The sequence below is a fragment of the Scomber scombrus genome, chromosome 23 (assembly GCF_963691925.1).
Source record: "Scomber scombrus chromosome 23, fScoSco1.1, whole genome shotgun sequence".
NCBI lineage: Eukaryota > Metazoa > Chordata > Actinopteri > Scombriformes > Scombridae > Scomber > Scomber scombrus.
The window spans coordinates 7,487,260-7,514,643 of NC_084992.1; the positions used below are offsets into that span (position 1 = coordinate 7,487,260).

The window sequence follows — 27,384 nt, forward strand, 5'->3', positions numbered from 1 at the left end:
GGTTCAAAATGTGGTAAAGGCACTAATTATAAAGGAATACTTATGAACAGCATGTAAAGGTTAATAACTTACATTTCATCGATCATAGGAATCATTAAAAATAGGAAACTCAGGAAACGCTATCATAACGCTCAAGAAACTGTAATGAGGAAACACCAGACATAGGATTAAAATGGAAAAATAAATACTTAAAAAATAAATTAATCAGTAAATAAAAACAAAATAAAATAAATATTTAATAAAAGATTAATAAAACATTTAAAAGGAAAGAATAAAATAAAGTCACTGTAGAATAAATGGAGTAAAACCGGAGATGTTGGGACTAAAAGAGGAAGAAGATAATAAAATATAATTAACAGAATAGTCCAAGTAGTAAAAACAGGCAAAAATAAAAAATAAAAGGCTGATTAATTAATAAATAAAATTCAATTGAAAGCCAAATTAAAAAGGTCTTAAGTTTGCTTTTTAAAAGTATCAACACTCTCGAAGACCAGAATAATAAAAAGATGCTTCTCTGTGGAGTTTATGTCCGAACTTTAGGAATAATTTAAAGGCTGTTACCAGAAGACCTGAGGGTTCATAGGATAAAAACAAATCAGATAAATAGGAAGGATTAAGAGCTTTTATAAACCAATAAAATGATCTTTAAAATCAGTGCAGAGACTTTTAAATCGGTGTAATGTGTTCCTTCTTTCTGGTCTGATATCGCTGATATATATTGGCGGTGGTGCATCCCTAGATCTTAACTCACAGACTTTCATATTTTCAGGTTATTTTTACATGAATTAAAACATAATTATGAGTCGAGGCTAAATCTTACACACTGCACCTTTAAAGCTGAAAAAGTTGTTTTGTTTTGTTTTTCAACTTTAACTTATTAAATCGTGTTTATATGAAGTGAAGAAGTGTTTGTTAGGAAAATGAATTTTGGCTGATGTATTATTATTATTGGATTTTTGATTTGATCATACTGAAGGCGAACCTGGTTAACGTGCATTTAACTGGCGAATAGATCATAGACAATCAACGGAGATAAGGTTTTACATTTTTATGAGCTCGTATTAAATGTTTTATGAGAGGGCGAGACTGAGAAGAGCTTGTTATACTTTCAGATCAAATGTAGCACTAACGAGAAAAGTGCTTAACGAACAAATGTTATAGTTTATTAAGTTTAAGAGCTTCTTCTCTGCGCTCTACTGTACTGACTGCATCACATGTGCCTTTTTTTAAATATAATGTTCACACACTGTACAGACCTTTTAATATGCCTGTAATTTATAAAACATGATCACTTTACAACTCTTAATTGCACTGCTGTATTTACATGTCAGTATGTGTGTATGTGTGTGTGTAAATAATAATAATAACATTGCACTAAACTGACGGTAAAGATTGCACTATATCTTCCCGACTTGTTTCACCTTTTTTGTATTTCTTGTTAAAAAAAAAAAACGTCCGAGCGAATAAATGCTTTAATGATCTTCTACTTTATTTTTCCTGGTTTGGTTTTTTTTACTTTTTATTGAAATATATTAACAAACATGCAGATTTCATTCAGGTTAATACAAGAAGATACGTCACTCAAACTTACACAGAATACATAAAAAATATTATAAAGATGGAAATATACAATAATATTAAACATATTTTAGGTTTATTTCGGTTTTTAAAGAAATGTATTCAAAAACATGCAGATTTCATTCATAAAAACATTCATTCAACATAAAACATAAAAAATAAGAGCAGAAAAGCAGAAAACCAGCAAGGTTAATTAAAGGTCAAAAGGTTCTGCTAAAAAGAAAACTCAGTAGTCTGTGGCGCCCTCAACTGGTCAGAGAGGGAATTAAACATTATTTATATTGCAGCTTTTATTCAGGTTAGTGAAGTTCAAAGTGCTTTAAAGTAGATTTGATGAGCTGATAATAAGACAGAACAAGTGACGACATAAAGCAAAGGAGTAAAAACGATGAAAAAACAAATTAAAAGACAAAAACCATAGACCAATGCACGTGAGAGAAAAAATACGGATGATTTAAAGGTTTAAATAAATAAGAAAAAAAAGTAATACATAGTTAAATAAAAAAGAATAAATGAAATAGAATTTTTTTTTTTAAATAAGAGAAAAAGTATGAATATATATTTTTTAAAGGCAGAAGAAAAGTAAAATGAAATTAAAGAGATACAGTTTAATAAAAGCTTGACCAAAACTAGGTTTAAAAAAGAAATTAAAAAGACAAAAGAAACATGAATAAAATTGATAAAAAGATTAAACTTATATATCTCTTAATTTATCTAATGATAATAAAATAATGATACTAATAGTAATAATAGTAATAATAACATAAAATGAAGTACAAAACAAATTTAAAACATAAGAAAATGAATAAAAATACACTAAAAAAGACTGTAAACAATTCTTAATCAAAAGCCAAATACTAAAGTAAAGTAAACGTTATTTTCCACCACAAAGCAGCTAATAAATAATATTTTTTTTAAACTTTATTTTGGAGGGGGTTTTTTTCTTCCGGAAAGACTACAACAGGCCGTCTGGTGACTACATATCCCATGAGCACCTGCGCCAAACGTCATCAACACGGCGCAGCGGAACTATCGTCGATCCAAGCAGGGCCGACTGACACACAGAGAGCAGATTTACTCTTTTATTCATCAAATAAGACTAAAAAACTCAAAACAGTTTGTCAGCGTTGGTGTGGATGTTTCTATAAGGTGAGATGAACTTTCATGTGAAGAATTAAGGTTACATTTTAGACGTAAAGTCACGTTTTTGCTGCTGCGGCGACGTCAAGTGTAAAATCCTGTTTAATTTTCTCCTTTTTTCTGTGTTTATTATCCTGTTTTCATTCATTTAACTCACATAAAACCTGCTCATTTTGCTAAATGTCCTAACTAATAATCAATAACATTTCCTTATCCTTATTACAGCTTCATTTTTTAGCTTTTTATGTCGTCTAAAGGGCTGAAATTCACACAAAATGTTCGATTAATGAGTGGATGTTAAAGGATATGTTCACAGTTTACCAGATTTTGTCTTAAATTAACACTCAAAGAGGCTTTTCCTGCTCATACTGACCCTCATAATGCACTGTTAATGTTAGTGATGAGGGTAAAATACACAAAAATCCATTTAAAAGTTGATTTAAAGCTTATATGAATCATTAAAGTGGATATCTGACACATGTACAGTCTTTTTAAGCATCATATTCCCTCTTTGTGTTTCCCTGTAGAGCTGCAGTGGAGTATAGTAACATAAATAAAGGATTTTAGCACTAAAAAGACTGTAATGTTGAAAGATATGTGTTATTTGACTCATTTGCACCGCTGAAGCTTCATATTAACTTTTAAATACTTTTTTTTTTTGCATAAATCAGAGTCAGAATCACCTTTTTAGTAGTTTAGTGACTCTCACTGTACTTACACATTGTTAATAACAACAATGATCTTCAGAAATATACACAAGACAAACACAGAAGGGAGTTTTGTTTCTGTTGGGATCAGCGTATAAAACTGACTCAAGCTACATGTTGTTTTTTATGGGTTTGATTAAAGGTAAAACTGCAAAATAAAATATAACAACATTAACAAAACAAAAATATGCAATAAAAGATTTGCTTTTGTTGAAATAAATTAACTGTTTGGGAAGGAAAGACTGTAAATCCTGCTGTAGTGTTGACAGTTTTGCTAAATTACATGAATTAAAAGCACAAGAAGGTCAAATATCAGCACTAAAGATTGGATCAGTAACTCTGTTTAAGCTCATACGGATCAGCTGATAGTTGCTTTACACACTATTTCATTATATATTAGAAGAAGTTCGTAGTTGTATCGTATCCACATTACACACAGATAACAGATGTTTTTTCTTTTTCAGTCTCTGTAGGTGCTCTCTCTGTCTCTGAGTCGGTTGCCATGGCGTCTCCAGGGGGACAAGGAGGAGGAGCTCTGTCGACGAGAGGAGGCAGCGCGGCCCGAAGGATGAAATGGGCTCTGGAGCTGAGTTTAGGAAACACCAGGTAAAAAGAAAGAAAGAGAGAGAGAGAGAAAGAAAGAGAGAAAGGAAGAAAGAGAGAGAGAGAGAACGTCACTCCTTCATCATCAACTTTTTAACAACTAATCCAATAGTGAGACTTGATTTTTTTAGCTCAGAAATTCGGAGAAAACTTCTACACTTCATTGATGATTGAAGAAAACTATAGGTTTTAGCAGGGGACTGTGGTTAGTTTCTGGAGTCATTTAAAGGGAAAAAAAAGAGATAAGAAACTATATTTAGAAGAGCATTTTCCCTCGTTTAGATATAGTTAAGCATGTAATGTACTGTGTAAAGGAAAGTGTTAAACAACTTTAAGATGACTAGTTTTTGTTTGAGATTTTCTACATTTACTTTAATATCTAAATGAAACCATGGCAACCACATAAGAAATGGGAATAACCTAAAAAAGATTATTTTGGAGGTTGTCTCAGGTTGTTTTAGAGACACTTAAATCAGCATAAAGCTTAACGTCTAAACTTCTTCTTATCATATTTTAAAGAAGGACAGTTTGCATCAAAGAGTCTCCGTCCTTTATAAGTTGGGGAAGTTAAAGCTGAACTGTTTGTGCTGCAGGAGTCGGGACCGGCAGGGCGGTCAGGGAGACGTCGTTTACCCCATCGGGTTCTCTGAGAAACCCGTCCCCGACACCAGCATCCAGGAGACGGACAAGAACCTGGTGGAGAAGGTGAGCAGGGATCAGAAAACTTCTCATTTTAATATAAAGATTGTTCTCTTTTTTGTCAGTTCTTGTAAAGAAATATTCAGCACCGATCAGGAATGTGGATGTTTTAGTCTCTTTGGGTTTCTTTTCTGTCTTAAACACCTATTAATAAATTTAGCTCCTTTTTATTAACAGAAAACCAGTAAAATAAGCAACAACAAAGATGAAAATATGTTTTTTTCTGCTGTTTTTTTTTTTTTTACACTTTTGTTTTTATTGCTTGTTTACTATTATTTATTGTTATTTACTGTTTTTCTTATTGCTGAGCTTCCATTTTACTGTCCACTTGCTGCAGTCATGATGCAAATTCCCCCTAATAAAGGAATAGCTTATCTTAATCACACCATAAGTATAAATATGAATATGACTTCATAGTGCAACAGTACAATGGATAAACAAGAATGTGATCATACATTATAATGAATAACGTTCTTTGTCTCTTTTCTCTCTCTGTCTGTATCCAGCGCTGTTGGGATGTGGCTCTGGGACCGCTGAAACAAATCCCCATGAACCTGTTCATCATGTACATGTCTGGTAACACCATCTCCATCTTCCCCATCATGATGGTCTGCATGATGGCCTGGAGACCCATACAGGCGCTCATGTCCATGTCTGCCAGTGAGTGTTCGGATCACAGACAGAGCGACAAAATAATGATGAGAAAGTATCGCAGGAGTTAAATTAATTCTCTCTTTTCTTCTTCTCAGCGTTCAAGCTGTTGGAGAGCTCCAGTCAGCAGTGGCTCCAGGGCCTCGTCTACCTGGTGGGGAACCTCCTGGGCTCGGCGTTGGCCATTTATAAGTGTCAGTCGATGGGGCTGCTGCCGACGCACTCGTCCGATTGGCTCGCTTTCATCGGGCCGCCGCAGGTAAAGAATCTGACAGTAACGACAAAGACTGTCAGTGCTTTTTACGCTCAATGCTGAAGGAAGAAATCGCACATTTGTTACAGCCAAGATGTAAAAATTAAACTCAAGAACAAAGCAAACGAGGACTGCTAAGTTAACGTAAGGCCAGTTCAGCAGTTTTCTAAATTAAGTTCTGTGTTTTGGTACATTTTTGCCGCATTAATTGTTATTTTTCCCATTTGTTTTTACATAAATATTCTTACAAGATGTGATTTTAAACCCCTAAATGAACAACAGTGAAGCCACTAGCTGAAATGTAGTCAGGTTTTAGATCCTGGTTTTCACTTGTTAATAATAACAAGTCACATTTGTAATTTATTTTGACCCTAAAAACCTCTAAAAATGTACTTCTGTTCATTTTGAATCTTAATTAACAGAACATTTGACTCATTTGTGGTCTTTAATCTTCATAAATACTGTCCTGTGCACCTGAAATTGTTGTATACTTTTTGGTCACTAGAGGGCAGTATTTGCTCATTTTGTCACAACATTAGTTTCATTTACATTCATTTAAACTTTATTTTAAACATTTCTCATATCTAAAGGAGTAAATATACATGTTTCACCGCCTGTATTTATGTTCAAATAAATAAATAAACTAAATATATCATCACATCACACAGCCCATCATATTTAAAGGGTTGGCTCAATAGCAGGAACACTGATAATATAATGAAGTCCTCGTTTCCCCCCAATAAATTCCCCCAAACACTGCAATTATATGAATATACACGTCTAAATATATAAAGTATAACAGCTCTGAGAATCTTTCTGTAACACAAACACATTATATTCATTTAACCGTGTTTTCTTTGTGTCTTCTCCGCAGAGGATGGAGATCATGGGCGGAGGGATGGTGTTGTGAAGCGGACGGAGGAGCGTGCACATACAGGATTAAAATATTTTACAGGAGTTGTATACATTTTCCACCTGAGCCCCAAACACACACACACACACACACACACAGATACACACACACACACACACACACACACACACACACACACACACACACACACACACACACACACACACACACACAGATAACGTTACATCTCTTCAGCCTGCTGCTCTGCTTCATTTCCTCTGTTGTTATTCTCTCTCTCTGCATCTTTCATCTTTCTTTAATTTCCAGCAGTTTCTCATTTTCACTAATTGTTCAATTACTGTATTTTTTCTTTTTCTTTTTTTAAAACTTACACAATTAAAATTTGCTTCACGTGTAATCGGCTGACTAAAAAAAAAAAAAGGTTTATAAAGTTATTTCACAAAACGCTTTATATCTATTTACAACCACAACTTTTATCTTTTATGACGTGTTTTTCAAGACAGAAAGCAACAAACAGTTATATAGAGTAGAGTAGCATTTATCCTTTTTTTTATTATTATTATTATTATTATTAGGTTTCTGTTCATTTCTTCTCAGTTTGGTGGCATCATCACCATCATCATCATCATCATCATCATCATGCTAGCCTGCAACATCTACTAACCCTGTTTAATTTATAGGTCTGTTTTTTAATTTATACTGATTTGCTCTGAAAATGTTCTATGAAAATAAATCCTTATGGGTTGAATTTTTAATATGTTCAACTGTGTCAATAAAATGGATGAAAAATAATAAACTGAGTACGTGGATTTCTTTTTTTAATTATTATTTCTAGAAGAATAAAAGTGACATTTGTAAAGGTTAAATCTGCTTTAATGTGAGTAATGTTTAAAAAAGGGGGAAATAATACAACAGTTAACTCTTACATACAAATTTAACCCATTTTTACATGTGAATACTTTTTTCTTTTAGCCTGAATTTTGAATGAATTTGACCCCGAACATACAAAGAAGGAAATATTTCAATTTTTTAAGATCATTTTTTTGTAGCGTGCTTGACCTATATTTATCAAAAAATTAAAAAATCATTAAAAAAGTTAATTCTTCACATTTAATATAATATGAAATAGTTTTGTTCTCATGTTTTATGTAACATTGAACCATAATAAAGTGTTTTTATGTAGTTTTTCCTCATAAAAACTCCCTCCTCTCTCAAAGCTTCATTAAGGATTAATAATGTTTATTTGTGACTGATGAGGTCTTAATGAATGATTTGTGTTTCATACGTTTGGTATAAAACGAATAAATGAGGAAACACTGTGATGGGTCAGAGTATAAACATTATGTGAGAGTTAGAGGTTTATCTTCTATAAATCACACACAGATGTGATGATGGAAGAAGAGACTGAGCTGCTTTTCTGCCTTAAAGAAATCAACTAAATCTAATTTGTTTTGTCGTTTAACTAGATGTAACCTGTTTGGGTTTTTCTCAGGAAAAGGAGGGAGAGACCAGTCCAATCAAAGGTTTGTGTTCCTCATGAATGAACCTTTTCAATTAATATTTAAATGAAACCTGTTTCAGTTCAAACGAGCTCTTTTGTGTTTTTGTGGGTGTGTCAGAGTGGAAACTGGAGCTGGAACTTTTAATGAAACTAAAACAGTCTTCAGTGGAGAAAAAACATACATCTCAGTTGTGTTTGTACTGGAAAAAACATGAATTATACTTTAAATTAAATACCAATCTGTGCATTAATAGTGTTTTCTTCTTTAAAGAGAACATCAAACTGAACTAATGTGGATTATTATGCAATCCTGTCGCCCTCTTGGCAAAACCGTCAGTAATATTTAAGTTTTGACCACAAGAAAGCAACGTTTCATATCGAGATAACAACGTGATTAAACACCAGTAGCGTTGTGCAATATGCTCAAATATCATAAAACGTGGTTAATTGTATTTGACATATTTTGCAATACTCTTCATATCAAGATTTCTGTTTAATATCTACGTTTGTTTGATGTTATTTTGGGTTTTGTTGCATATTAACGAACAAATCTGCTTCATAGGTGTGTTAAAAAAGGTACAGGATTTATGCATCAATGTGAGGAAATATGTATTTATATATAACAAGGTACCTGCTGTTTATATGTATTTATACAGCATAATATAACATTACTAGTACTGATTTTATCCTCATATTGTCAGATAAGTGTGTGTGTGTGTGTGTGTGTGTGTGTGTGTGTGTGTGTGTGTGTGTGTGTGTGTGTGTGTGTGTGTGTGTGTGTGTGTGTGTGTGTGTGTGTGTGTGTGTGTGTGTGTGTGTGTGTGTGTGTTTCAATGGAGGGAGTTCAGTATTGGTATCAGTAGAAACACCAGTGTGCAGAACAATAGAAGTCAGGTAGGGCAGAGAGTAAACTTGACAGGTGAGTAGCAGAAATGTCATGAATGAATACAGATGAAAGATGGTGTCTAACATGTCAAAATGTGGCGAGAAAAATTAGAAATACATGTTTGTGGCATGTAAATTATATCAGAAATTATGCAGTGTACTGTATGTACAAACAAAGAGTCTGCTTTATATGTTAGTATCATATTTAGCTTGAAGTCGGTCAGTTTCTTCACCTTTAGACTAGTTATGTGGATTTTTCCTACACACTGTAACAACTGGACACTAACTTTATTTTATTTTCTTACTCTTCGTAAAAACAAGGGAGATACCTGATATTGTCTTTATTTTTTATTTTATTACTGTATATTACCTAGATATTTAGATCATTTTAAAAATAGTGAAATTGGTTTGGTTAGTAGAAAACTGAAAGAAAGACAAAGAAACAAAGAGAGAAAAAGTCAAGGCCAATACATGAATGAAAAGGACATGATACACATTTTTTTTAAAAGTCCAATAATTAAGGCAGAATTAGGTGACTAGACTTTTTGAGTTGAGTATGAGTATTTAAAAAAATTATGTAAAATCAGAATCATGAAATTTATTTTTTAAACTTTTTTTTTTTAAACGTCTTCTTCTAAACATTTTTATTTTTGACTCTTTTTTCACCTGGCTCATACAGGCTTCCATACATTATGAGATTGGACTTTTTAAAATAAAATTATTATGAGCAAATTAATGAGAATGTTAAAAAAAAGAAATAATTTCTTATTTATTTTTTAAAAACATAAACATCTTTTTTTCTGCTTGATATGGGCCCACATATGAGATTGTACTTTTTAAAATAAAAAATATATATTATGAGCAAATTGATGAGCACATCAAAAGTGTCATATAAAGTCAGAATTATGAAGAAAAAAAATTAAACTTAAACCATATCTATTTTTGTCATTTATCATCTTTTTTTCTGGCTGTACTGAACTTCCATACAACAACACTCCTCAACGTTCCCTTAATGGTCGTGTTTAGATGGTAATCCTAGATTTGCGAAACACAAAATGTATTCTACTTTTTGTTTAACACTGTACAAAATAATTATATTGTATGATGTGACAGCTGTGTGGTTAAGATATAGTTATGTTTAGTCACAATAAAAAAAACAACTTTATCGGGGGAGGGAAAGCTTATTCGCAAATCTAGGGTTACCTTTAAAGTATCGGAGGGGAGGACCGGTCTGACCTGACTGACCCGCCCCGAAAAAAGCTTCTCATGGGCCGGGCTGTCAGATTGTGAAGGGGCGGGACAGGTGTGGAGGAGAAGCTACAAGAAAGAGTGGATGAGAGTTTCTCCTTTTTTAAAGCGTGAGTAAGGGGGCAGACTAACACCTCCTGTTTTTAAACCAGATATCGTCGTTGTGAGTTTGTTTATAATCGTTTTTTATACAACTTTTGTGATTAAAAAAAAGTACTTTTCAAGGTGAACTTTGTCCATTAGGTTGTTTTTTTCTTTGGTCGCCATGGAGAGGGACGACTGTCACCCAGCAACGCCTGAGTACCCACATCCGTTCATTCATGTCGTGAAGCTGACCACCGCTCAGAGGATCAGGGTAAAGTTCAACATTACATTAGAATAAAAGCTTCAATGTTTGATTTATGTTGCTTTAAATGTCGCTCAAAGAGGCAGACACTCATATAATGTAGGACAGGAGTCAAACAGGTTGTATTACAGATGACTTAAATGCTTAAAGGCACCAGCTGAAACCAATCAGGCATTAATTAAACCAGTGGTTAAATAAGCACATTTAATACTCAGATAAGTTCATTTTTAGGTGATTTTACTTGAGCATTTCCATTTCATGCTACTTTATATAGAAGGAAATAAAGTGCTTTCTACTCCACTACACTTTTTTGACAGCTGTAGTTACTTTTCCTGTTAAAAAATCACGTTAAACACTATTTAATAAGCTTTTAAAATGCACAAATTATTACAGATAAAGCCAGTAGCTCCTCTGTTGAAGTTGAGGTTGAGGTTTCTTGTCATGTTACAGATGTTTGATTTGCACCCCCAAATAAATGATAGCTTGAGGCCCATTAAGAGGTAAAACTTTCCAATTTCTGACAAAAAAAAATGCAAAATTTAGTAAAAAGTTTGATATTGTCAATATTTTTGGAGCAGAACATTCCTACCTGATTAATATATCAGTCACAGGCTGATTTTCTGCATATTAAGCACTTTTAATGAGTACATTTGGCTGATAATACTTGTTCCCCTTTACTTAAGTAGGGTTTTTAAATGCAGTAATGCAGTATTTTTATAGTGTGGTTGAATTTGTCCTCAAAACAAACCCTTACCTAACCAACTAACAATACCTCATGATGTGCTAGACTTTTAATGCCAGGATGCCAGTTAGATAAGACTACTTACTATATTTATAAAGTCAACATTTCCCTTCTAGGCTCCTTTTTATTTATTTTTATATAATCATCTAAACCAATTTATTCATGCTTTATTTCAGTTTTCACATGAGCTTTTTAGTAAGAGAACAAAAGAGTCTTTTCACCTACAGTACGACTGAGTTACTTAAGCAAAGCAGACACGTCGTAAATGTTTCAAGCATGACAGATAACAACAACAACAACAGCATGCCACAGTGTTACATAACTCTCTATTATGGCAGACACACTAGTGGGGCTGAACCTCATGACTGAAAGCTGTATCCAGAAGGTGATAAAATACACTTCCCTCATGTTAATATGCACCAGGATATGGCAGAGGTATGCAAAAACTAGCATATAAAACCATGTTAAAGGTGTTGGTGTATGCACATTATTCTGTCAAACTTGTCAATATTGCATCTATAAAAAATCTTTAAAGTTAAAAATTTATTTCAGGTGTCTGGAGCTGCAATGATTAGTCAATTATCAGAAAATGAATCTCACTATTTTTTTATTTTTTTATTTTTTAAGCAAAAAAGCCAGAAATCAAATGTGAAGATTTGATGCTTTGCTTTGCTTTAGACTGTTGGTCAGACAAAAAAAATTGTCAATATTTACTTATTTTATTAGTTTTTAATACAGTTGAGACATAAAATAGTTTATTTGGACATCAAGATTTTTTAAAGCATGAAAAATAGTTGACAGCGTTACATATCAGAAGTTTAATTATTGTCTGTTTCTGCTTGCCTTAATGGACAATAAAATATGATTGGAATTGTCTAGAGCTGCAACCACTAATCCATTAACAGAAAATTAATCAACTATTTTGATAATCAAATAATTATTAGTCAAAAATTATTATTAGTTGTAGCCAAGAAGCCAGAAATCTACTGGTTTTGGCTTAAGTGTGAATAATGTGACGCTTTTCTTTGTCAGAAATGATAGTAAACTGAATATTTTTTGGCTTTAGACATTTATAGATGCCGCCTTTTGACTTTGAGAAGTTATAACACCATTTTTTTTGTATTTAATCACATTTTATAGACAAATGATGAATTTATTGGTTCAAATATTCATTAGTTGCAGCCATAGAAGTAAAAGAAATTGAGTTTGAGAACAATATTCAGTCTTGTTGGTGGTTGTATAAGTTAAAACATGCAGGACTAGATGATGATGATGATGATGCTGATGATGATGATGAAGGTTTCTCTCTCTCCCCCTCAGGGCATCATCCTGGGCAGCATCCTCTTCCCCCTCCGCATCGCCCTCGCCTCCCTCTGCTTCCTCATCAGTTGGCCGTTCGCCCGGCTGCGTCTGGCCGGTCTCTCTGAGGAGGAACGTTCGCGTCCCGTCACCGGCTGGAGGTCCTGGCTCCTCCACCCGATCGTCTGGTTCCTGAGCCGCTCCGTCTTCTTCTGCCTGGGCTTCCTGTGGGTGAAGGTCAAAGGTCGCAGGGCGGACCTGAAGGAGGCGCCCGTGCTGGTGGTGGCGCCTCACAGCGGCTTTCTGGACATGACGGTTCTGTTTCCTACTCAGCTCCCAACCGTGGTGTCACGGTCGGAGAACACCAGCATACCTGTTATAGGAGGTGAGACGCGCACACACACACACACACACACACTCTTACCTCTTACACACACACACTTTTACATACACTTGCACACGCTCACACACACACTTACACACATTTTCTCATACTCACTTACACACACTCACACACACTTTTACATACACTTGCACACGCACACACATTTATACAAGCAGGCACACACGCGCACTTATACACGGACACACACTTATATACACACACATTTTCACACTCACACACACACTTACACTTTCACACACTTTTACATACACTTGAACACACACACACACACACACTCACACAAACTTACACACTCACACACACACTTTTACACACTTTTACACACACACACACACACACACTTACGCACTCGCACTGACACACACACTTTTACACACTTTCACACACACTCTCACACTCACTATATGCACATTTTCTGTAACCTTTTATTTGTTCAGGAGAGTTCCTCAGAGAGCAGGAACGCCCTGATTACATTCACACAGTCACACCTGGACGCTGCCCAGTCCAACCACAGTCTGACCTGCTGCCCACTGAGCAGCTTTACTGGAGGCAGCTGGAGGGTTAGAAGGTCTTTACCGAGAGAGAAGGGTTAAACCTGTTTATTTACATTACGATACAATTTACATGAACGCAAACACTGACATCACATCAACAGCAGAGATAACACAACTATGTAGAAACCTTCAGCGCTACGTCACCGGCAGATATGACTCTTCTCACAGCTGATACAGTGAGGACAGTTTGTAAACACAGACGGGAACGTTACACACAATCAGACACACAGTCATTTCTCATTCAGGCTCATTCAGCTGCTGGTGAGTTATTCTGTGATTGAAACATCTATTACAAACACTTCTGGTCTTTCTACTTTCAACCAGTGTGTACAGTTATAGGTGTCAGTGACTAATAAGGTTTGGCAAGATGAGCAATAGATAAATATCTTAGAAAATGAATGCTCCTGAAAATGTCAAATGGTGTAACCACAAAAGAATGATGCATATGAAATATTTGATCCACCTACAGTGTATTTAAGTTTACTTATACTAATAATTACTTCATTTAAAACATGTAAATGATTCCTGATTGACATGATTCCTCAGATTAGATGTAATATTTAGAACAATTGTATTCCATTACCTTTATTTAATATAAAAGTTATAATGTAAGATCATGCCAAACTAGTTGATATGGTGTTTTATTGACAATTTACTGTTTTTTAAGCAAGTTGAATTATTTGGTACAAAGTTTTTATGGTTACACCACTTAGACATTTTTGCTATAATCCTCTAATATATTCTCTCAAAATGGATTAAAAGCTATTCATAAATTTATTTTCACATTTTAACCCCATTTTTAAATTTGACTGAACTACATGGACACACAAAAAAAAACATCACTGACCCGTATGTGTCATTTTTAATGAGGTTTTTGAGCGGTATGCTAGTGTGAGGCGCTAGGAAAAATGAGATGCACAATAGATTTCTTGGGTTTTCTTGCAATAAACCCACTTCAGTTCTACAAGTTGATGCATACGTCTGATTTTTAGCCCTCTGACACACGACAGCTGCAGGTCAGCTCTGTAACGTTACACACTTTTGTACTCTCGGTTCGGCAGCTTATAAAAACGTAGTGGGTCTTCCATCCCACCACACAGCAGCTTTTTAGGGTTAGGGTTAGACAGAAGTGAAACCTTCACACAATATAAAGTCAGTTAAGATCGATTAACTGTTTTCTCCTCTGGGTGATGGAGGTAAATCTTTTGTTTTGTTTTTTGTTGGGTTTTTTTTATTTTTGGGTGGGTACTTTTGCCTTTTATTATTAAGTTAGTGGCAGAGAGGTCAACAGGAAACAAGAGGAGAGAGAAGTTGGTACGACATGCACCAGAGGAAATATCTAAAATAATCACTCATGCTGAAAACTAATATTTGAGCTGTCATGTTTACCTGTATGTTTTCTTTTCTGTTTTACATTTGTTTTAAATAGCGGTGACCTTTGCTCTACATTCTTTAAGCTGCTTTGTTTTTTTTTAAAGCTCTTGTGAACTGTCACTCGCTCTCTAGTCGAGGGTAGGCAGGTGTAAATGACAGCTTGTTTAACGACATGTTCACACCGAGCAGTTAGGTAAGAGCTGTCTTCTTTCACTGTAGAAGAAAAGCATGTGTTCAAATCACACTGCAAGAGTATTTTAGGAATTAATGTCAGCTTTTGCACATTTGGCACATGAAAACCTTTCTCTTTCCTCATTTTGTCGTCGTCCTTCCTTCAAATTGTAACACCGGTACAACACAAGGAAAGGATTGTAAATCACTTTTGGGGACATGCGGAGGAAAAAAAGAAATATTTACTTAGATATGTGAGAGATGGGAGGGAATAGAGTTGTCACCCTGCCAGAAGCTGCACCTACCAGGCAGATGCTGTGAATGTTTAGTTGTTTTTTTAAATCCCTGCTGGAAACATTTTTTAGTGGCTTGCTGGCAGACGCAGCGCTATGTGCTCATAAATAATCAATCTTTTGCCCCAAGTTGTGTCACTATCACATCAACATATGTGAGAATAATATGTTGGGGATAAAAAGGTCAAAGGAGGAATAAAGTGTGTAAAGAAGCTCCCTCGGCTTCTGCGTCTAATCGTCTCTGCCTGCTTCGTCACTTCCTGTTTTTTTCTATTGCTCTGGACTCGCCCCACCTCCTCCCCTTGGTTCTGGTTCTGATTTTAATGTGTGTGTGTGTTTGTGTGCCAGCGTGTCTGGAGTTCAACCAGGCCGTGATGGTGAGCAGAAAGGATCCAGAGTCGAGGAAGAAGGCGGTAACGCAGCTAACGGAGAGGCTGACGTCTAACGGATACTGGCCTCAGGTGAGAAAGTGTTTATATGAACGATTGTTCCACACAAAGATGATACTGTATGTTAATTAAGAAGAAATGCAGTGAAAGTATGAAGTGGTGTCTAGTGCAGTCTTCCAACCTTTTTTTTAAAGGAGCAGTCCACTAATTTCACACACCAACATCAGTTTACTTGTAGTGAAATGTCATGGACATTTTTCATATCTGAGGGGAAAGAAACCATGTTGTCACCAGTGTAAAAGATAATTAACCATTTGAATTGCATTATGGGAATTGTAGGATCCAGGGTTTTCTGAATATTTCCTATTTTATGATCTAAAAGTCAGGATATTTCTCTATTGGCTATTGTGTCCTTTTAAACTTTTTGGAAATACAATAAAAAGTCACTGGAGTACCACTAGAAAAGTGATAGTGTTGCCATGGTAACACGCTATCCAATCATCCTGTTAAGATGATATCAGCATTCACATCAAGGACGGTGTGAAGAAACTGAAAAACAAGAAACGTGAATGTTTAGCTGACAGATCTTGAAAATCTACTAACGTCTCCTTTTAAAATAATAATAATTATAATAATAAAGAAGTTGTTTTCATTGTTTACTTTTTCACTTCAGACTCAAAGCAAACAGTTGATCCAGTTTTTAGGACAAACATCAAGTGGACAAACTGCTTCTCGTGACATACCTAAACTTAATCCTGGATTAGTTTTTATGTTTTTATGAGTGAACGAGAACAGAAGGAGGAGAGCGTTTAAGTCGTACTGAAACCAAAACATCTGCACACACCCACGGAGCCACATTACTCAACATGACTGTCAAAAAAACCTGTAAATTCACTTGTTTTTTTTGTTTTGTTTTTTTCCATGTCTTCATTAGATGCTGATGTTTCCTGAAGGAACTACCACTAACGGCAGCGCTCTTATCAAGTTTAAACCCGGTGAGTCTGTTCAGCCTGTGAAACATACACATGAAAACAAAAAGAAAAGAGAAAAAGACAAACCTGTTTTCTGCCAGTTCATTTCTTCACCTGTCTTGTGTAAAAAAAACAGCAGTAATGATTGAGTGTACACATCATGATCCAGTTTTTCTTGATATCTTTACAAATCACATAAGCATGAGCGGCATGAGAAGAAAGAAGGGTGTAACAGCTGCTTGTTTTACTACTGGATGATTAACTTTCTCCTACTCAGCGTTACTCATTCCAGTCTGGTCTCTTTTGTTTCTCCGCTGTCACCAGGTGCCTTCCTCACCGGAGTCCCAGTCCAACCTGTTCTGTTGCATTACCCCAACAAAGTGGTGAGTGGAGTCATCAGGGGTGTTACGTTAAGCTCCTAGTTGCTTATACAACACCCAAGAATTTAAAAAAAGAAATGCCATAAATATTAAACACAGCAGGTCATAGAGTAACAATCAAAAGGTGTGTTTTTTTTTATCTAGGATGACAGAGGATGGATTAAATTTTGGAGGCCATGTTTCAGAGTTATAAAAGTTGATTAAACGCTAGCTACCTCCCTTAAATGGCGTTTATTCACTTTTTTTGGCACCAATTTTACAAGAAAGCTGACATAAATTGTGCCACAAAATGCCCACAAAAAACAGAGAAGTCAAGACACGTTCCTTCGCTACTGTACAAAAGTTTAAATGACTGCGAGATGCCGAACCTTTCCTCTCAAACCAAGAATATTTATTTCTCACATACAAACTGTACATGTACAATCGCAGTGAAATGAATTGCAACCGTCCCGAACGTGAAAGCAAGATAAAAAATAAGAATATAAAAATATGCATAAATATGTAAGAGGAGGGAGAGCTATGTACATTTTTATCAACACAATAGAAATAAATACAAAAGTATAACCTCCAGGATGACTGAGGATGGATTAAATTAGGAAATCATCATTTCAGAGCCTGAGTTATAAAAGTTCATTAAACTCTAGCTATGGCCCCTTGAAAGTTCAAAAAGCTGAGATAAATTGTTCCACTAAATGACCACAAAGCACAAAAAGAAGTCAAGGCTCCTTTGCTTACGTACAAAAGCTTAAATGACGGCATGATTTTAAAAACCAGACGTGACTGAAGGTTATCTCACTCTGCGTGTTTTTAAAGTGATGAGTAATCAGACTTGATTATGATTAGAGATCATTTAAAAACGGAAACGATATCAGACTGGAAACTATGTCATTAGGACAGCATAGCGACGCACATACAGGACGTACTTTGTTCTGCTATTACCCATTTGTTTCTGCTCTGCATTCCTGTCACTCCGTCATCCCTCGCTCCCCCAATCCCCCCCCTCCCCCCGGAAGTTAAACATGCGCTATCGTACCTTTTTATCAGGCTGTAGTCGTGTTTATGAACATGATGTCGTGTTTGGCTCGGCCTTTATTTGCATACTGGTTCCTATCAGGGTGTAAAATAAAACCTAAAACACACAGACTGTGACCTGAAGATGGATTTTAATCTTCTTTTACATCCATTGTTATTAATTCTTCTTTCTTCCTCTCTTCTTTTAGGATACAGTTCGCTGGACCTACAAAGGAACAACATGGTGAGTTCTCACATTTTCCATCCTCACCATCTCCGTTAAACCAGCGTTAACATGACAGGGTTTCACTCATTGTTCATAACATCATTTGAGTTGCAAAGAAGCTTCATGTCAAAAGCGCCAGATTGCAACATAAACAGGAAGTTGAGTAATTTTGGGAAACAATTAAAACCACTTCCAGGAATTTTTTTATCCAGCTACCTCAGCCGTGATCTGCTTTCAGATGATTTATCAAGAGGTTTGATGTGTGTTTTTAAGGCATTAGAGATGAAACTTGATCACATTTTAATAGAAAACAAAGCTGATACTTTCACTGATGGAGAGGTTTTTTTTATTTTTTTGTGTCCTAACATAAACAGGAAGTGCAGGGTTTTCATTTCAGGCCACAACGATCTTTTTATGTAAACAAATTAAGAACTGTTTGAAAACATCTGGCGTCCCTTGGCTGCTGTTTGGTAATACGATGATAGTGTGTGTGTGTGTGTGTGTGTGTGTGTGTGTGTGTGTGTGTGTGTGTGTGTGTGTGTGTGTGTGTGTGTGTGTGTGTGTGTGTGTGTGTGTGTGTGTGTGTGTGTGTGTGTGTGTGTGTGTGTGTGTGTGTGTGTGTGTGTGTGTGTGTGTGTGAAGATAAACTTGTTAGTGAGATTGTGCAACAGCGTTTATTTATGATGACTCATAAATATTGGGCATACTAGTAATACTGTTTTTTTTTTTTTTTAATAGTCCTATTACATTTTATTTGTTTTTTACATCCATGAACCAACATTTAATTCACCAGATTGAGACTGAGTCTGTTTTTATTTTATTGATTTTTACAATATGTAGTTCTCAAAGTTTAGATATAAACTAAATAAATAAAACTACAAATAATCAATTATCAGTCAACATGTCTCATTTTTACTTAATACAGTAGTTGCTATGAGCAGCTGTCGTCACCATGGTAACCTACAGAGATTCATGCTTCAGTAGATTATTAAAGGATTGATAATTAATCATTTCAATCTAGGAAAGAAAACCAACAAAAATACATTAAGTTTGCATATAGTCCCACTTAGTTAGCTCTGTTAAACTATAATATGTATTTATAATTTATATTAACATGCAATCTGCTTTAAAGGAGTAAAAAACAGATTAATTAGTGTCTGAAAATGATCTGTTGCCAACATAATCCTTTTATAGTAGCATGTATACACTGACATTTTCTGCCTTTATATTCCTCATTTATATATTTATAATATTTTCTCTTTGTCCATTTAGGGTTGAGGCACTGTGGCACACCGCTTCACAGCTTTACACCAACGTGACTGTCGAGGTAAGTGAACGCACCACCACCTCAGAGGTGTCTTTTAAAGAATAACTCGACACCACCTGCTGTAAAGAGACGTGTTAAAGTGTCGCCTCGCTGCAGTGCTGTAAGAATGTACTCAGGGTGTGTTTGTGTTTGACATCCAGCGATGGGTGCGGTTAAAGGTGTGACAGAGAGAGCAACGCTGACCTCCTTCATCAATAATTGTGTGTGTGTGTGTGAAGCTTTAAAAACAGAAGGCAGTGCTTTTTCAGCTTGGTATGCATTCACTCTTTAAGATTTGAGTGTGTGAAAATGATTCTTTGCTTCTCGTTGTTGTAACAAGCCGAATGGATTACTGTAAAGCACTTTTTTTTTTTTTAAAGAAGAGACTCATTCAAAACACTCTGCAGCGAGGCTATGAACCAAAAACCAAGAGGAGAGAATGCATGAATCCTGTTTAAGCTGCTTTAACTTTAACTTCCAGATTACACTTTAAGGTCTTGCTGGTTACATAGAAAACCATTCATGGGAAGAACCAAGCTACATGGATAATATTTGCCTTCAAAAACAAGCAATCATCTACTGCTGGTTTATTGAAGGTTCAAAGTAACAGCTGAAACAGAATCAGGGACGCAGCTTTTGCTTATTACGCCCCAAAAACTATGAAACAAACCACCTATAGATATGTTTTTATTAAAGAAAGGTAAAAACATATTTCTTCACTTTTAGCCTTTAACTGGCTTTACTATCAGTCATCTTCACACTGATGCACATCTTTTTATAATGTTGTATTTTACTTAATTTTATATATTCTCTTTATTCTATAACTAAACTATAAAACAGTCATCTTCACACTGATGAACTACTGAACTTAATTGTATATTTTCTCTTTATTCTATGTTTTTAGCTACTTTACTGTCTTCTATTTTACTATTACTACTTTTATTTACCATTTTAAATTACAATTACACTTTCTATGTTCCTTTTTTACTGTAAAGCACAAATAAACTCATCATTAAACTTTGAATATCTCTCACACACACACACACACACACACACACACACACACACACACACACACACACACACACACTATTACCTTCTACTGTGAATTAAAAATAGAAATTAACAGTGTTTGCCTTTTTTTTTTATTGTGCTGCAGTTCCTGCCCGTTTACAACCCCTCCCAGGAAGAGAAGAACGACCCCAACCTGTATGCCGACAATGTTCAGAAGCTCATGGCCGAGTGAGTAGCGTAATATAACAATTGTTTCGTGACCTTCATGAATCAGCGTGTTGCTATATCAGGAGCAATCGGTCATGTTTTTATTGGCTGTTTTTAACTTTGAGTTATGAGCAGCGGCTGACAGTCATTGGTCATTTTTGTGTGAATTTAAGATGAATTTTGACCTTTTTTCATATTGTTGCACTTCCTGTTTCTTTTGTCCAAATCATCATAAAGGACAAAGTTAACTGTGATGCTTTTTATACCAAAATAAATCAAATTATAAGTGAACCAACACACACTAATGTTTTTAAACTAAACATTATGGACTTATTTTAAACCTCATAAAATGATTAAATGTAAGCTGTCTTCATTTCATTTTTATATCAAAATAAAAGAAACTTAAATAAAGTGATATTAGTAGATTATTACGTTATTGGTAGGTTTTGTGTTTTTTTAACCAGCCAATTATGATATATTATATTATTATCGGCTGCTACATGAGGGTCATAATTAAGCTCCTCTATCAACCAGCACACATTAGAGGCTGCACTGTGTATTATCGTGAGTGACGTCTAAATGCGGTCTTCCTCTGTGCTTCAGGGCCCTCAGACTCCCGGCTACAGACTATGTGATGGAGGGCCGGGTGCCTGTCAGTAAACTGGGCGGTCTCTCTCTCCCGCTGGAGTCACCTGCCAGAGAAACACTGTCACTGCTGCACAGAAACGGGTAAGAAGACGAAGAAGAAGAAGAAGATGATCTGTGTTCACGTTGGCTCTCAGCTGAAATCTTATTTAACTACATCTGTGTGAGAACCTTTTTTAATAGCTGTGAATGTGTTTTTTTTCCTTCCTTTACTTTGTGTCTCAGCCTCGGAGCGTCTGAGGTGGAAGCAGCGTTGGACAGAATGATTGACAGGTGTCAGTCAGGACCTCAGGGGCTAAAAGCCAGCGCAGAGGAGCTCGCCTCTATTCTCGGACTGACGGATAAACAGACAGCTACTATCTGTGGCCTCTACTCTAAAGTACAAGCACTTTCTTTTTTTTTCTTTTCTATCTGTCAGTTCAGATTAACTGCACCCATAGAGGGAACTTCTCACTTGTGCTTTTAGAAGAAAAGAAGTGCAGCTTAGTACAAACTGTCCGTTGCAGTTTTTTATGGCTTTAATACAGCCGTTGCTGTTTGGATATGAAGCAAATATTTGTTTTTCAACCAGCAGCTCTGTCAGATTAACTCATGGTCAGATCTGGAGAAGTAAAATATAAAAAGAAAAGAAGTGTCTCACAGATGAATCCAAAGCAGATTTACTGCTAAACAATAACTGCAGAAGGTTTAGAGTTTATTCAGAGCAAATAAACAACTTTCAGATATATTTTTCTTGGAAGTTTTAAAGGGTTAGCAGCCTGAAAGATTTCTGTTTTAAAATGAATACATCACATAAATCTTAGGGTTTAAACACAAAAGAAATGATAGTTTACTACAGTCAAAGAAGTCAGAAGAAAATGTGCAGAGCAGCTGAGAAAGAAAGTCATATGATTTCATGTTTTCTTTGTGGAATTTATTGATTTAGAAAATCAGTTTCTGCTTTATCCTCAATTAATACATTTAAAAATGAAGTATAACTTGGACCTGATTATAATACATGTGATATTTGATGTGTGTTTGTTTGTTTTTGTGTTTTCAGGATGACACAGTCGACCTCCGTCAGATCTATTTGAGTGTCCTTGCTCTCTCTGGATTTGTCAGCTTCAAGTCGCTCCTTCACACAGCCTTCACTGTAAGTACTGTTGTTATTGTTTTCATTCACAGTGATTAGCCAGCAAACCTGCATTTATCACTAGAAGTAGTTCAGTAAAAAAATAATAAAAATCTTCCCTATTTTTATTCCTTCTCAGCTGTATGACGGAGAAGGCAGCGGCAGTCTGAGTGCAGAGCAGCTGTCAGGCCTGATGGGGGCGCTGCTGGGCGTTCCTCAGCATCACACCACTGAGCTTTACGCCGAGGCCTCCAGTGAGGGCCGGCTTACTGAAGGTGAGCAGCTGATGGTTTTAATCCACCGTCATGATTTATGGCCAGATATCAGGCTGAGTGTTTCATGTTAACTTGGAGACTATGTGTATGTGTATGTGTATGTGTATGTGTATGTGTATGTGTATGTGTATGTGTATGTGTATGTGTATGTGTATGTGTATGTGTATGTGTATGTGTGTGGCACCAGAGTCGTCTAATTTCACAGCATTTAAAGACAAAAGCTGATAATTTATGAGCTGAACAACAGTTAAAAAAAATATATAATCTCATTTTTGTGTCTGTACCAAAAACATTATCACTGAGAATAAACAGAAGAGGATAATCCTGTAAAAAATGAACAAATGTGGCACCAAATTAGAATTAGTGGAGACCATCTGTTGTTACACAAAGGCTTATTTATGTTCACAATTTCTCTTTTTCTGCTTAAATCCTTGTTTGTCTGTTCAGTTTATTTTGGATTGTTGTTTTTTTTATTGTTTGTTGTTGTTATTGGGATTCATCTCGCTCTCAAGTGATGATATTAAGTCAACATAAAGCCCCACTGTGCTGCAGCTTATACAATAGTGAAACGAAATCTAGCATTAAAGGACGAGTTCAGCGTTTTTCTAGTCTGTCTTTCAGGCATCAAATGAACACTGAAACAGGTTTTTCTTGCTCTAATCATTCATACTGATTAGGACCCGACTGATACTGGATTTCTGGGGCCAATACATATATCCAGCCGTCAAATTCACTTTGAATTTAATGATTATAAATCCACAAAACAAATATATACGTATACATGTTAAACCCTAATTCAGGAAAAACGATCAAGTATATGTAAAACACTGCCTATGTAACTTAAAAAAGTACATATAACAGACAACATATATGCTGATACCGATATATTAGTGATAGGCCAATATATAAGTCTGGCTCTAATACTGATATAAAAAAATACCTTCATAATTGACTTCCAATACAAGTCTGCAGTCCAAATGTGCAGTCTTCCTTCTATGAATCCGTCCTTTTTAATCTAAAGTAAAGTCATTGTTAATTCTTTATTTACTGATGCTAAAAAGGCATAAAGGAAACTTCTTTAAACTTCATTAATCAACCATGTTTCATCATACGATCGTAAAGTCTTTTTCTCCTCATCACGTTTTCGTCTCCTTTTCCACAGACGACCTCCTGCGAGTGCTGACGACCCACCCGACCTATCAGAGAGTAGTGAACCAGCACCTGCAGCCTGACGAGGAGCTGGACGGCCCGCTGTCTAACGGGAAGGTCGTAAACAACAATGGACACATGCTCGACAGCAACGGATCGCTCCACCACCACAAGAAGTTCGAATAACGACTTTTTCATGTTTTGTTTTTGGTATTACATGAAAGTGAAAGTCTGACGTCTCTTTTTAAAATTTTTATTACCGTCGGGTTTATCACATACGTGCAGAAACCGGTCCGACCGACCAGAAGAATCATTGACTAAGGATTGTATTTTTACATTTTGTGCCATATATGAATGTATTTTAAAAAACACTCAATACTGTAACATTTTAAGACAAATCACCCTGACACAGAGACACCAAAGACTTTATTAATTTATAGCTGAATGCTACCGTGGATTTCTGAGTGAGTGAGTATGTGTGTTTGAGGATGCTAATATATGTGTGTATGTTTACCAGTTTGTTTATTTTTTTTAAATACTCAAGAAATCTTGTTTACATGTTGCTCCAGAGACTGTAAAAAAAAAAAAAAAGAGTCCGTTACTGTATACGTATTTTTATTTATCACAAAAATATAAATACCCTCTTATATTAAGGGACGATGGCATGTGCAAGCAAAACAAAACTAAAAAAGAGACACTAAACACTTTGGTTAATCAGTTTATTTGATGTAAAACAAATTTATTTTTTACATTTTACTGTGTTTATATTGTTGTATCGAACATTTAATTAAACTGTGAATTCTTTTAAGTGCTCTGTTTGGTGCGTCTCAGTTTCTTCCCGTCTGTGTGTCACTTTTTTTTTATCACCTCTTTCTCCTCTTCCCATCTTTCTTTTCTGCTTGTCCAGCTGATGTTTGTCGCGTCCTCTTCGGCTTCAACAAGATAAAGTCTTTATACTTTGTCGGCAGCTTTGCGGAAAGCCGCGTTCGGACCGTTCTGGTTTCCGCAGCGCCACGTTTGTCTGTTAAAGGCTTTTCTGCATCTTTTTTAACCTCTGAGTCTTCTTGTCTGACAGATTTCAGTGTCATTTCGCCCCTCGCTGAGTCTGGGCTTGAGTCCCGGCTTTCGTCGCCCATCTTGCTCCCCGTCTGCTCCTCAGCGTTCTCAAACTTCATCTCTATCTTGTTCTTCCTTCTCGTTCTTTTTATCGGACTTAACCTTTCTGATTCGAGCTCCAACGTGTCACTGCGTCCCTGCCAGTGTCTTTTCACCGGGCTCGAATGTCCTTCACCGTCCATCTTTTCTCTTTCGCCTGTCGTACCCGCTGTCTCATCTGGACTTCTGTTTGTGTTCCTCAGCTCAAACGAACGACGTGTGGCTTGTGCCGCCTCGTCGTCTTGAACTCCTTTTCCATCCGACAGATCAGGTTCCTCCAACTTCACAACTCGTCTCACGGTACGAGTCGTCGACCTTAAGCTGTAAAAGTCGTACGATTTGTTTCCCACAACGTCACTATCGCTCACTGTTTCCGATTGTCTTGATTCTTCGAGACTACCTTGATCATCCTTCGGGTCTTGCGTTGAACAAGTATCGGACACCTCCTCGGTGTCCTCGCACCCACTCGAATCCGTCTCCCTTTTGCCCTCTTCATCTTTCCTGCTCCTGCTCCTTTTGTTAGGGCTTGAAACCAGCGGAGGTTCAGCCACGTTCTCCTTCATCTCGCCTCTCTGAATCTCTGAGTCTCTCTTTTTCCGTCCAGCTCTAGACAAGGGGCTCAAAACCGGACTCGGCTGCACCTTTTCTCTGGCACTCGTTCTCCTAGTCGTTCGGCTTACAGTATCGTAACATTTACATCCCACGACTTCACCATTGCTCACTGTTTCCGATTGTTGCTCGCAGGTTTTTAAAGAATCTGGCAGCGATTCTTCAAGACTACCTGGATCATCTTTTTGGTCTTGCGTTGAACGAGCATCTGTTGCCTCCTCAGCGACCTCACATCCACTCGAATCAGTCTCACCATCCCTCTTGCCTTTGCTTCCTTCATCGCTCCTGCTCCTGCTCCTTTTTTTTGGACTTGAAACCAGCAGAGGTTCAGCTACGTTCTCCTTCATCTCGCCTCTCTGAATCTCTGAGTGTGTGCTTTCCTGTCCGACTGTAGACGAGGGGCTCAAAACCGGACTCGCCTGCACCTTTTCTCCAATCCTTGTTCTCCTAGTCGTTCGCCTTACGACACCAGACACTTGAACCCCCTCCTCATCTCCATTTTCTCTCTTCTTACCAGTTTCGGCTAAACGAGCAATTCGTATCCTCACTTCGGTGCAGACGTTGAAGCTGTCGGCTTCGTGCTGTTGTTCCCCTGTGAGTTTCTGTTCTAGCTTCTCGTCCTCCATCTCCCCGGATTGTTCGGCATTTATTACTTTATTTTTTTGACTCATCTCCTCTCTTTTACATAATTGCTTTGCTCTTGAGGGCTGCCCCCTCTGTTTCTTATAAATCACCCCGTCCTTCTCTGCTCTTTCCTTAAAGCTCTTCTCTTCTTCTCTCGGTTTTGTTTTGTATCCACCGAAGACTCTTCGGCCCGATTGCCTCTCGCTGCGTCTGGTTTGGATGGCGTTTGCCGTCCCCTTCGGTTTTGTCTCTTTCTTCTCCTTCTTTTCAAAGGTCTTTTTACTCATTCCTTTTTCTTTATTTTTTTTCTGTGTCTCCAAACTTCTGACCCCTTTCTCCAGATCTCTCTCACATTTTGTCTCCTGCCCCTCTCCGATCCCGAGTTCAGAGAAGATGGTGGTGGTCTTCATCTCTGGAGGCTCCGCTGTCGTCTGTTTTCCGGGCGCCGACCCGGATTTATCTCCGTCGGCTTGAGGGTCGCAAGACTTCGCCTCAAAAGACAAACCAGCTGGAGCATGAATTGCATAGTCGGTGTCGCCACTTTCCTCAGGTTGGGTGTGGAAGGGGGATTTTGGATTTACAGGGCTGTGGGGTTCCTCGTCCTCTCTCATCTGTGCTGGAGGTAGTAAGTTAAGTGCCTTCAAAGCCAACACACTCAAAGCTGGAGGCACGGAGCAGGTTGAAGGGGATTTGTAAGCGAGATGATCTTCAGGTAAGACTCCCTCCTGGAGCTTTTGGGACAGCTGAGCCGACTGGTCGTCTGTGAGGATTTTGAGGAATACCAAGGCGTCTTCGGACTCATTTTGACAATCTGTGACTGCAGAAAGCGTAGCCTCAAGTTCTGCCGTCAACTCGGAAGTGAAACTCGTGTTTGGAGAGATGTCGGCGAGCGACTGCAGAAACGACGTCAAACTAAAGTCCCTGAAGATCGAGCCGTCGTAAAGTTGAGGGCTGCTGCGTTCTTCGGGTAAGCTGTTGTTCATGTGAC

General features: G+C 36.8%; 3 protein-coding genes across 4 annotated transcripts in view; all 3 read left to right on the plus strand.

Annotated features, from left to right (window-relative positions):
- si:cabz01101003.1 (ubiquitin carboxyl-terminal hydrolase CYLD) overlaps positions 1-1,486 on the plus strand; it is a 17,909-nt gene extending 16,423 nt beyond the window's left edge. Inside the window, 1 exon segment of the mRNA XM_062444908.1 lies at positions 1-1,486. This exon segment is cut by the window's left edge and continues 1,760 nt beyond it. The gene's annotated coding sequence lies outside the window, so the exon portion shown is untranslated.
- emc4 (ER membrane protein complex subunit 4) overlaps positions 1-7,234 on the plus strand; it is a 149,319-nt gene extending 142,085 nt beyond the window's left edge. The window contains exons 1-6 of one of the 2 annotated variants that reach the window (XM_062444914.1): positions 2,595-2,727; positions 3,890-4,031; positions 4,622-4,733; positions 5,234-5,387; positions 5,477-5,637; positions 6,506-7,234. In XM_062444914.1, coding sequence (XP_062300898.1) covers positions 3,928-4,031; positions 4,622-4,733; positions 5,234-5,387; positions 5,477-5,637; positions 6,506-6,541 — 567 coding nt within the window. In that variant the 5' untranslated portion in view covers positions 2,595-2,727; positions 3,890-3,927 and the 3' untranslated portion in view covers positions 6,542-7,234. Of the gene's footprint in view, positions 1-2,594; positions 2,728-3,887; positions 4,032-4,621; positions 4,734-5,233; positions 5,388-5,476; positions 5,638-6,505 lie in introns of those variants that run through there. The other variant, XM_062444915.1, reaches the window with a different exon arrangement.
- A 3,170-nt stretch (positions 7,235-10,404) lies between these two features.
- On the plus strand, positions 10,405-24,696 carry lpcat4 (lysophosphatidylcholine acyltransferase 4). The gene is made up of 13 exons (XM_062444917.1): positions 10,405-10,494; positions 12,548-12,911; positions 15,673-15,785; positions 16,648-16,708; positions 17,009-17,067; positions 18,285-18,319; positions 19,574-19,628; positions 20,767-20,849; positions 21,432-21,557; positions 21,699-21,852; positions 22,513-22,605; positions 22,724-22,859; positions 24,022-24,696. The coding sequence occupies exons 1-13, from the start codon at positions 10,405-10,407 to the stop codon at positions 24,192-24,194; spliced, it is 1,542 nt and encodes a 513-aa protein (XP_062300901.1). The 3' UTR covers positions 24,195-24,696.
- The last annotated feature ends 2,688 nt before the right edge of the window (positions 24,697-27,384 follow it).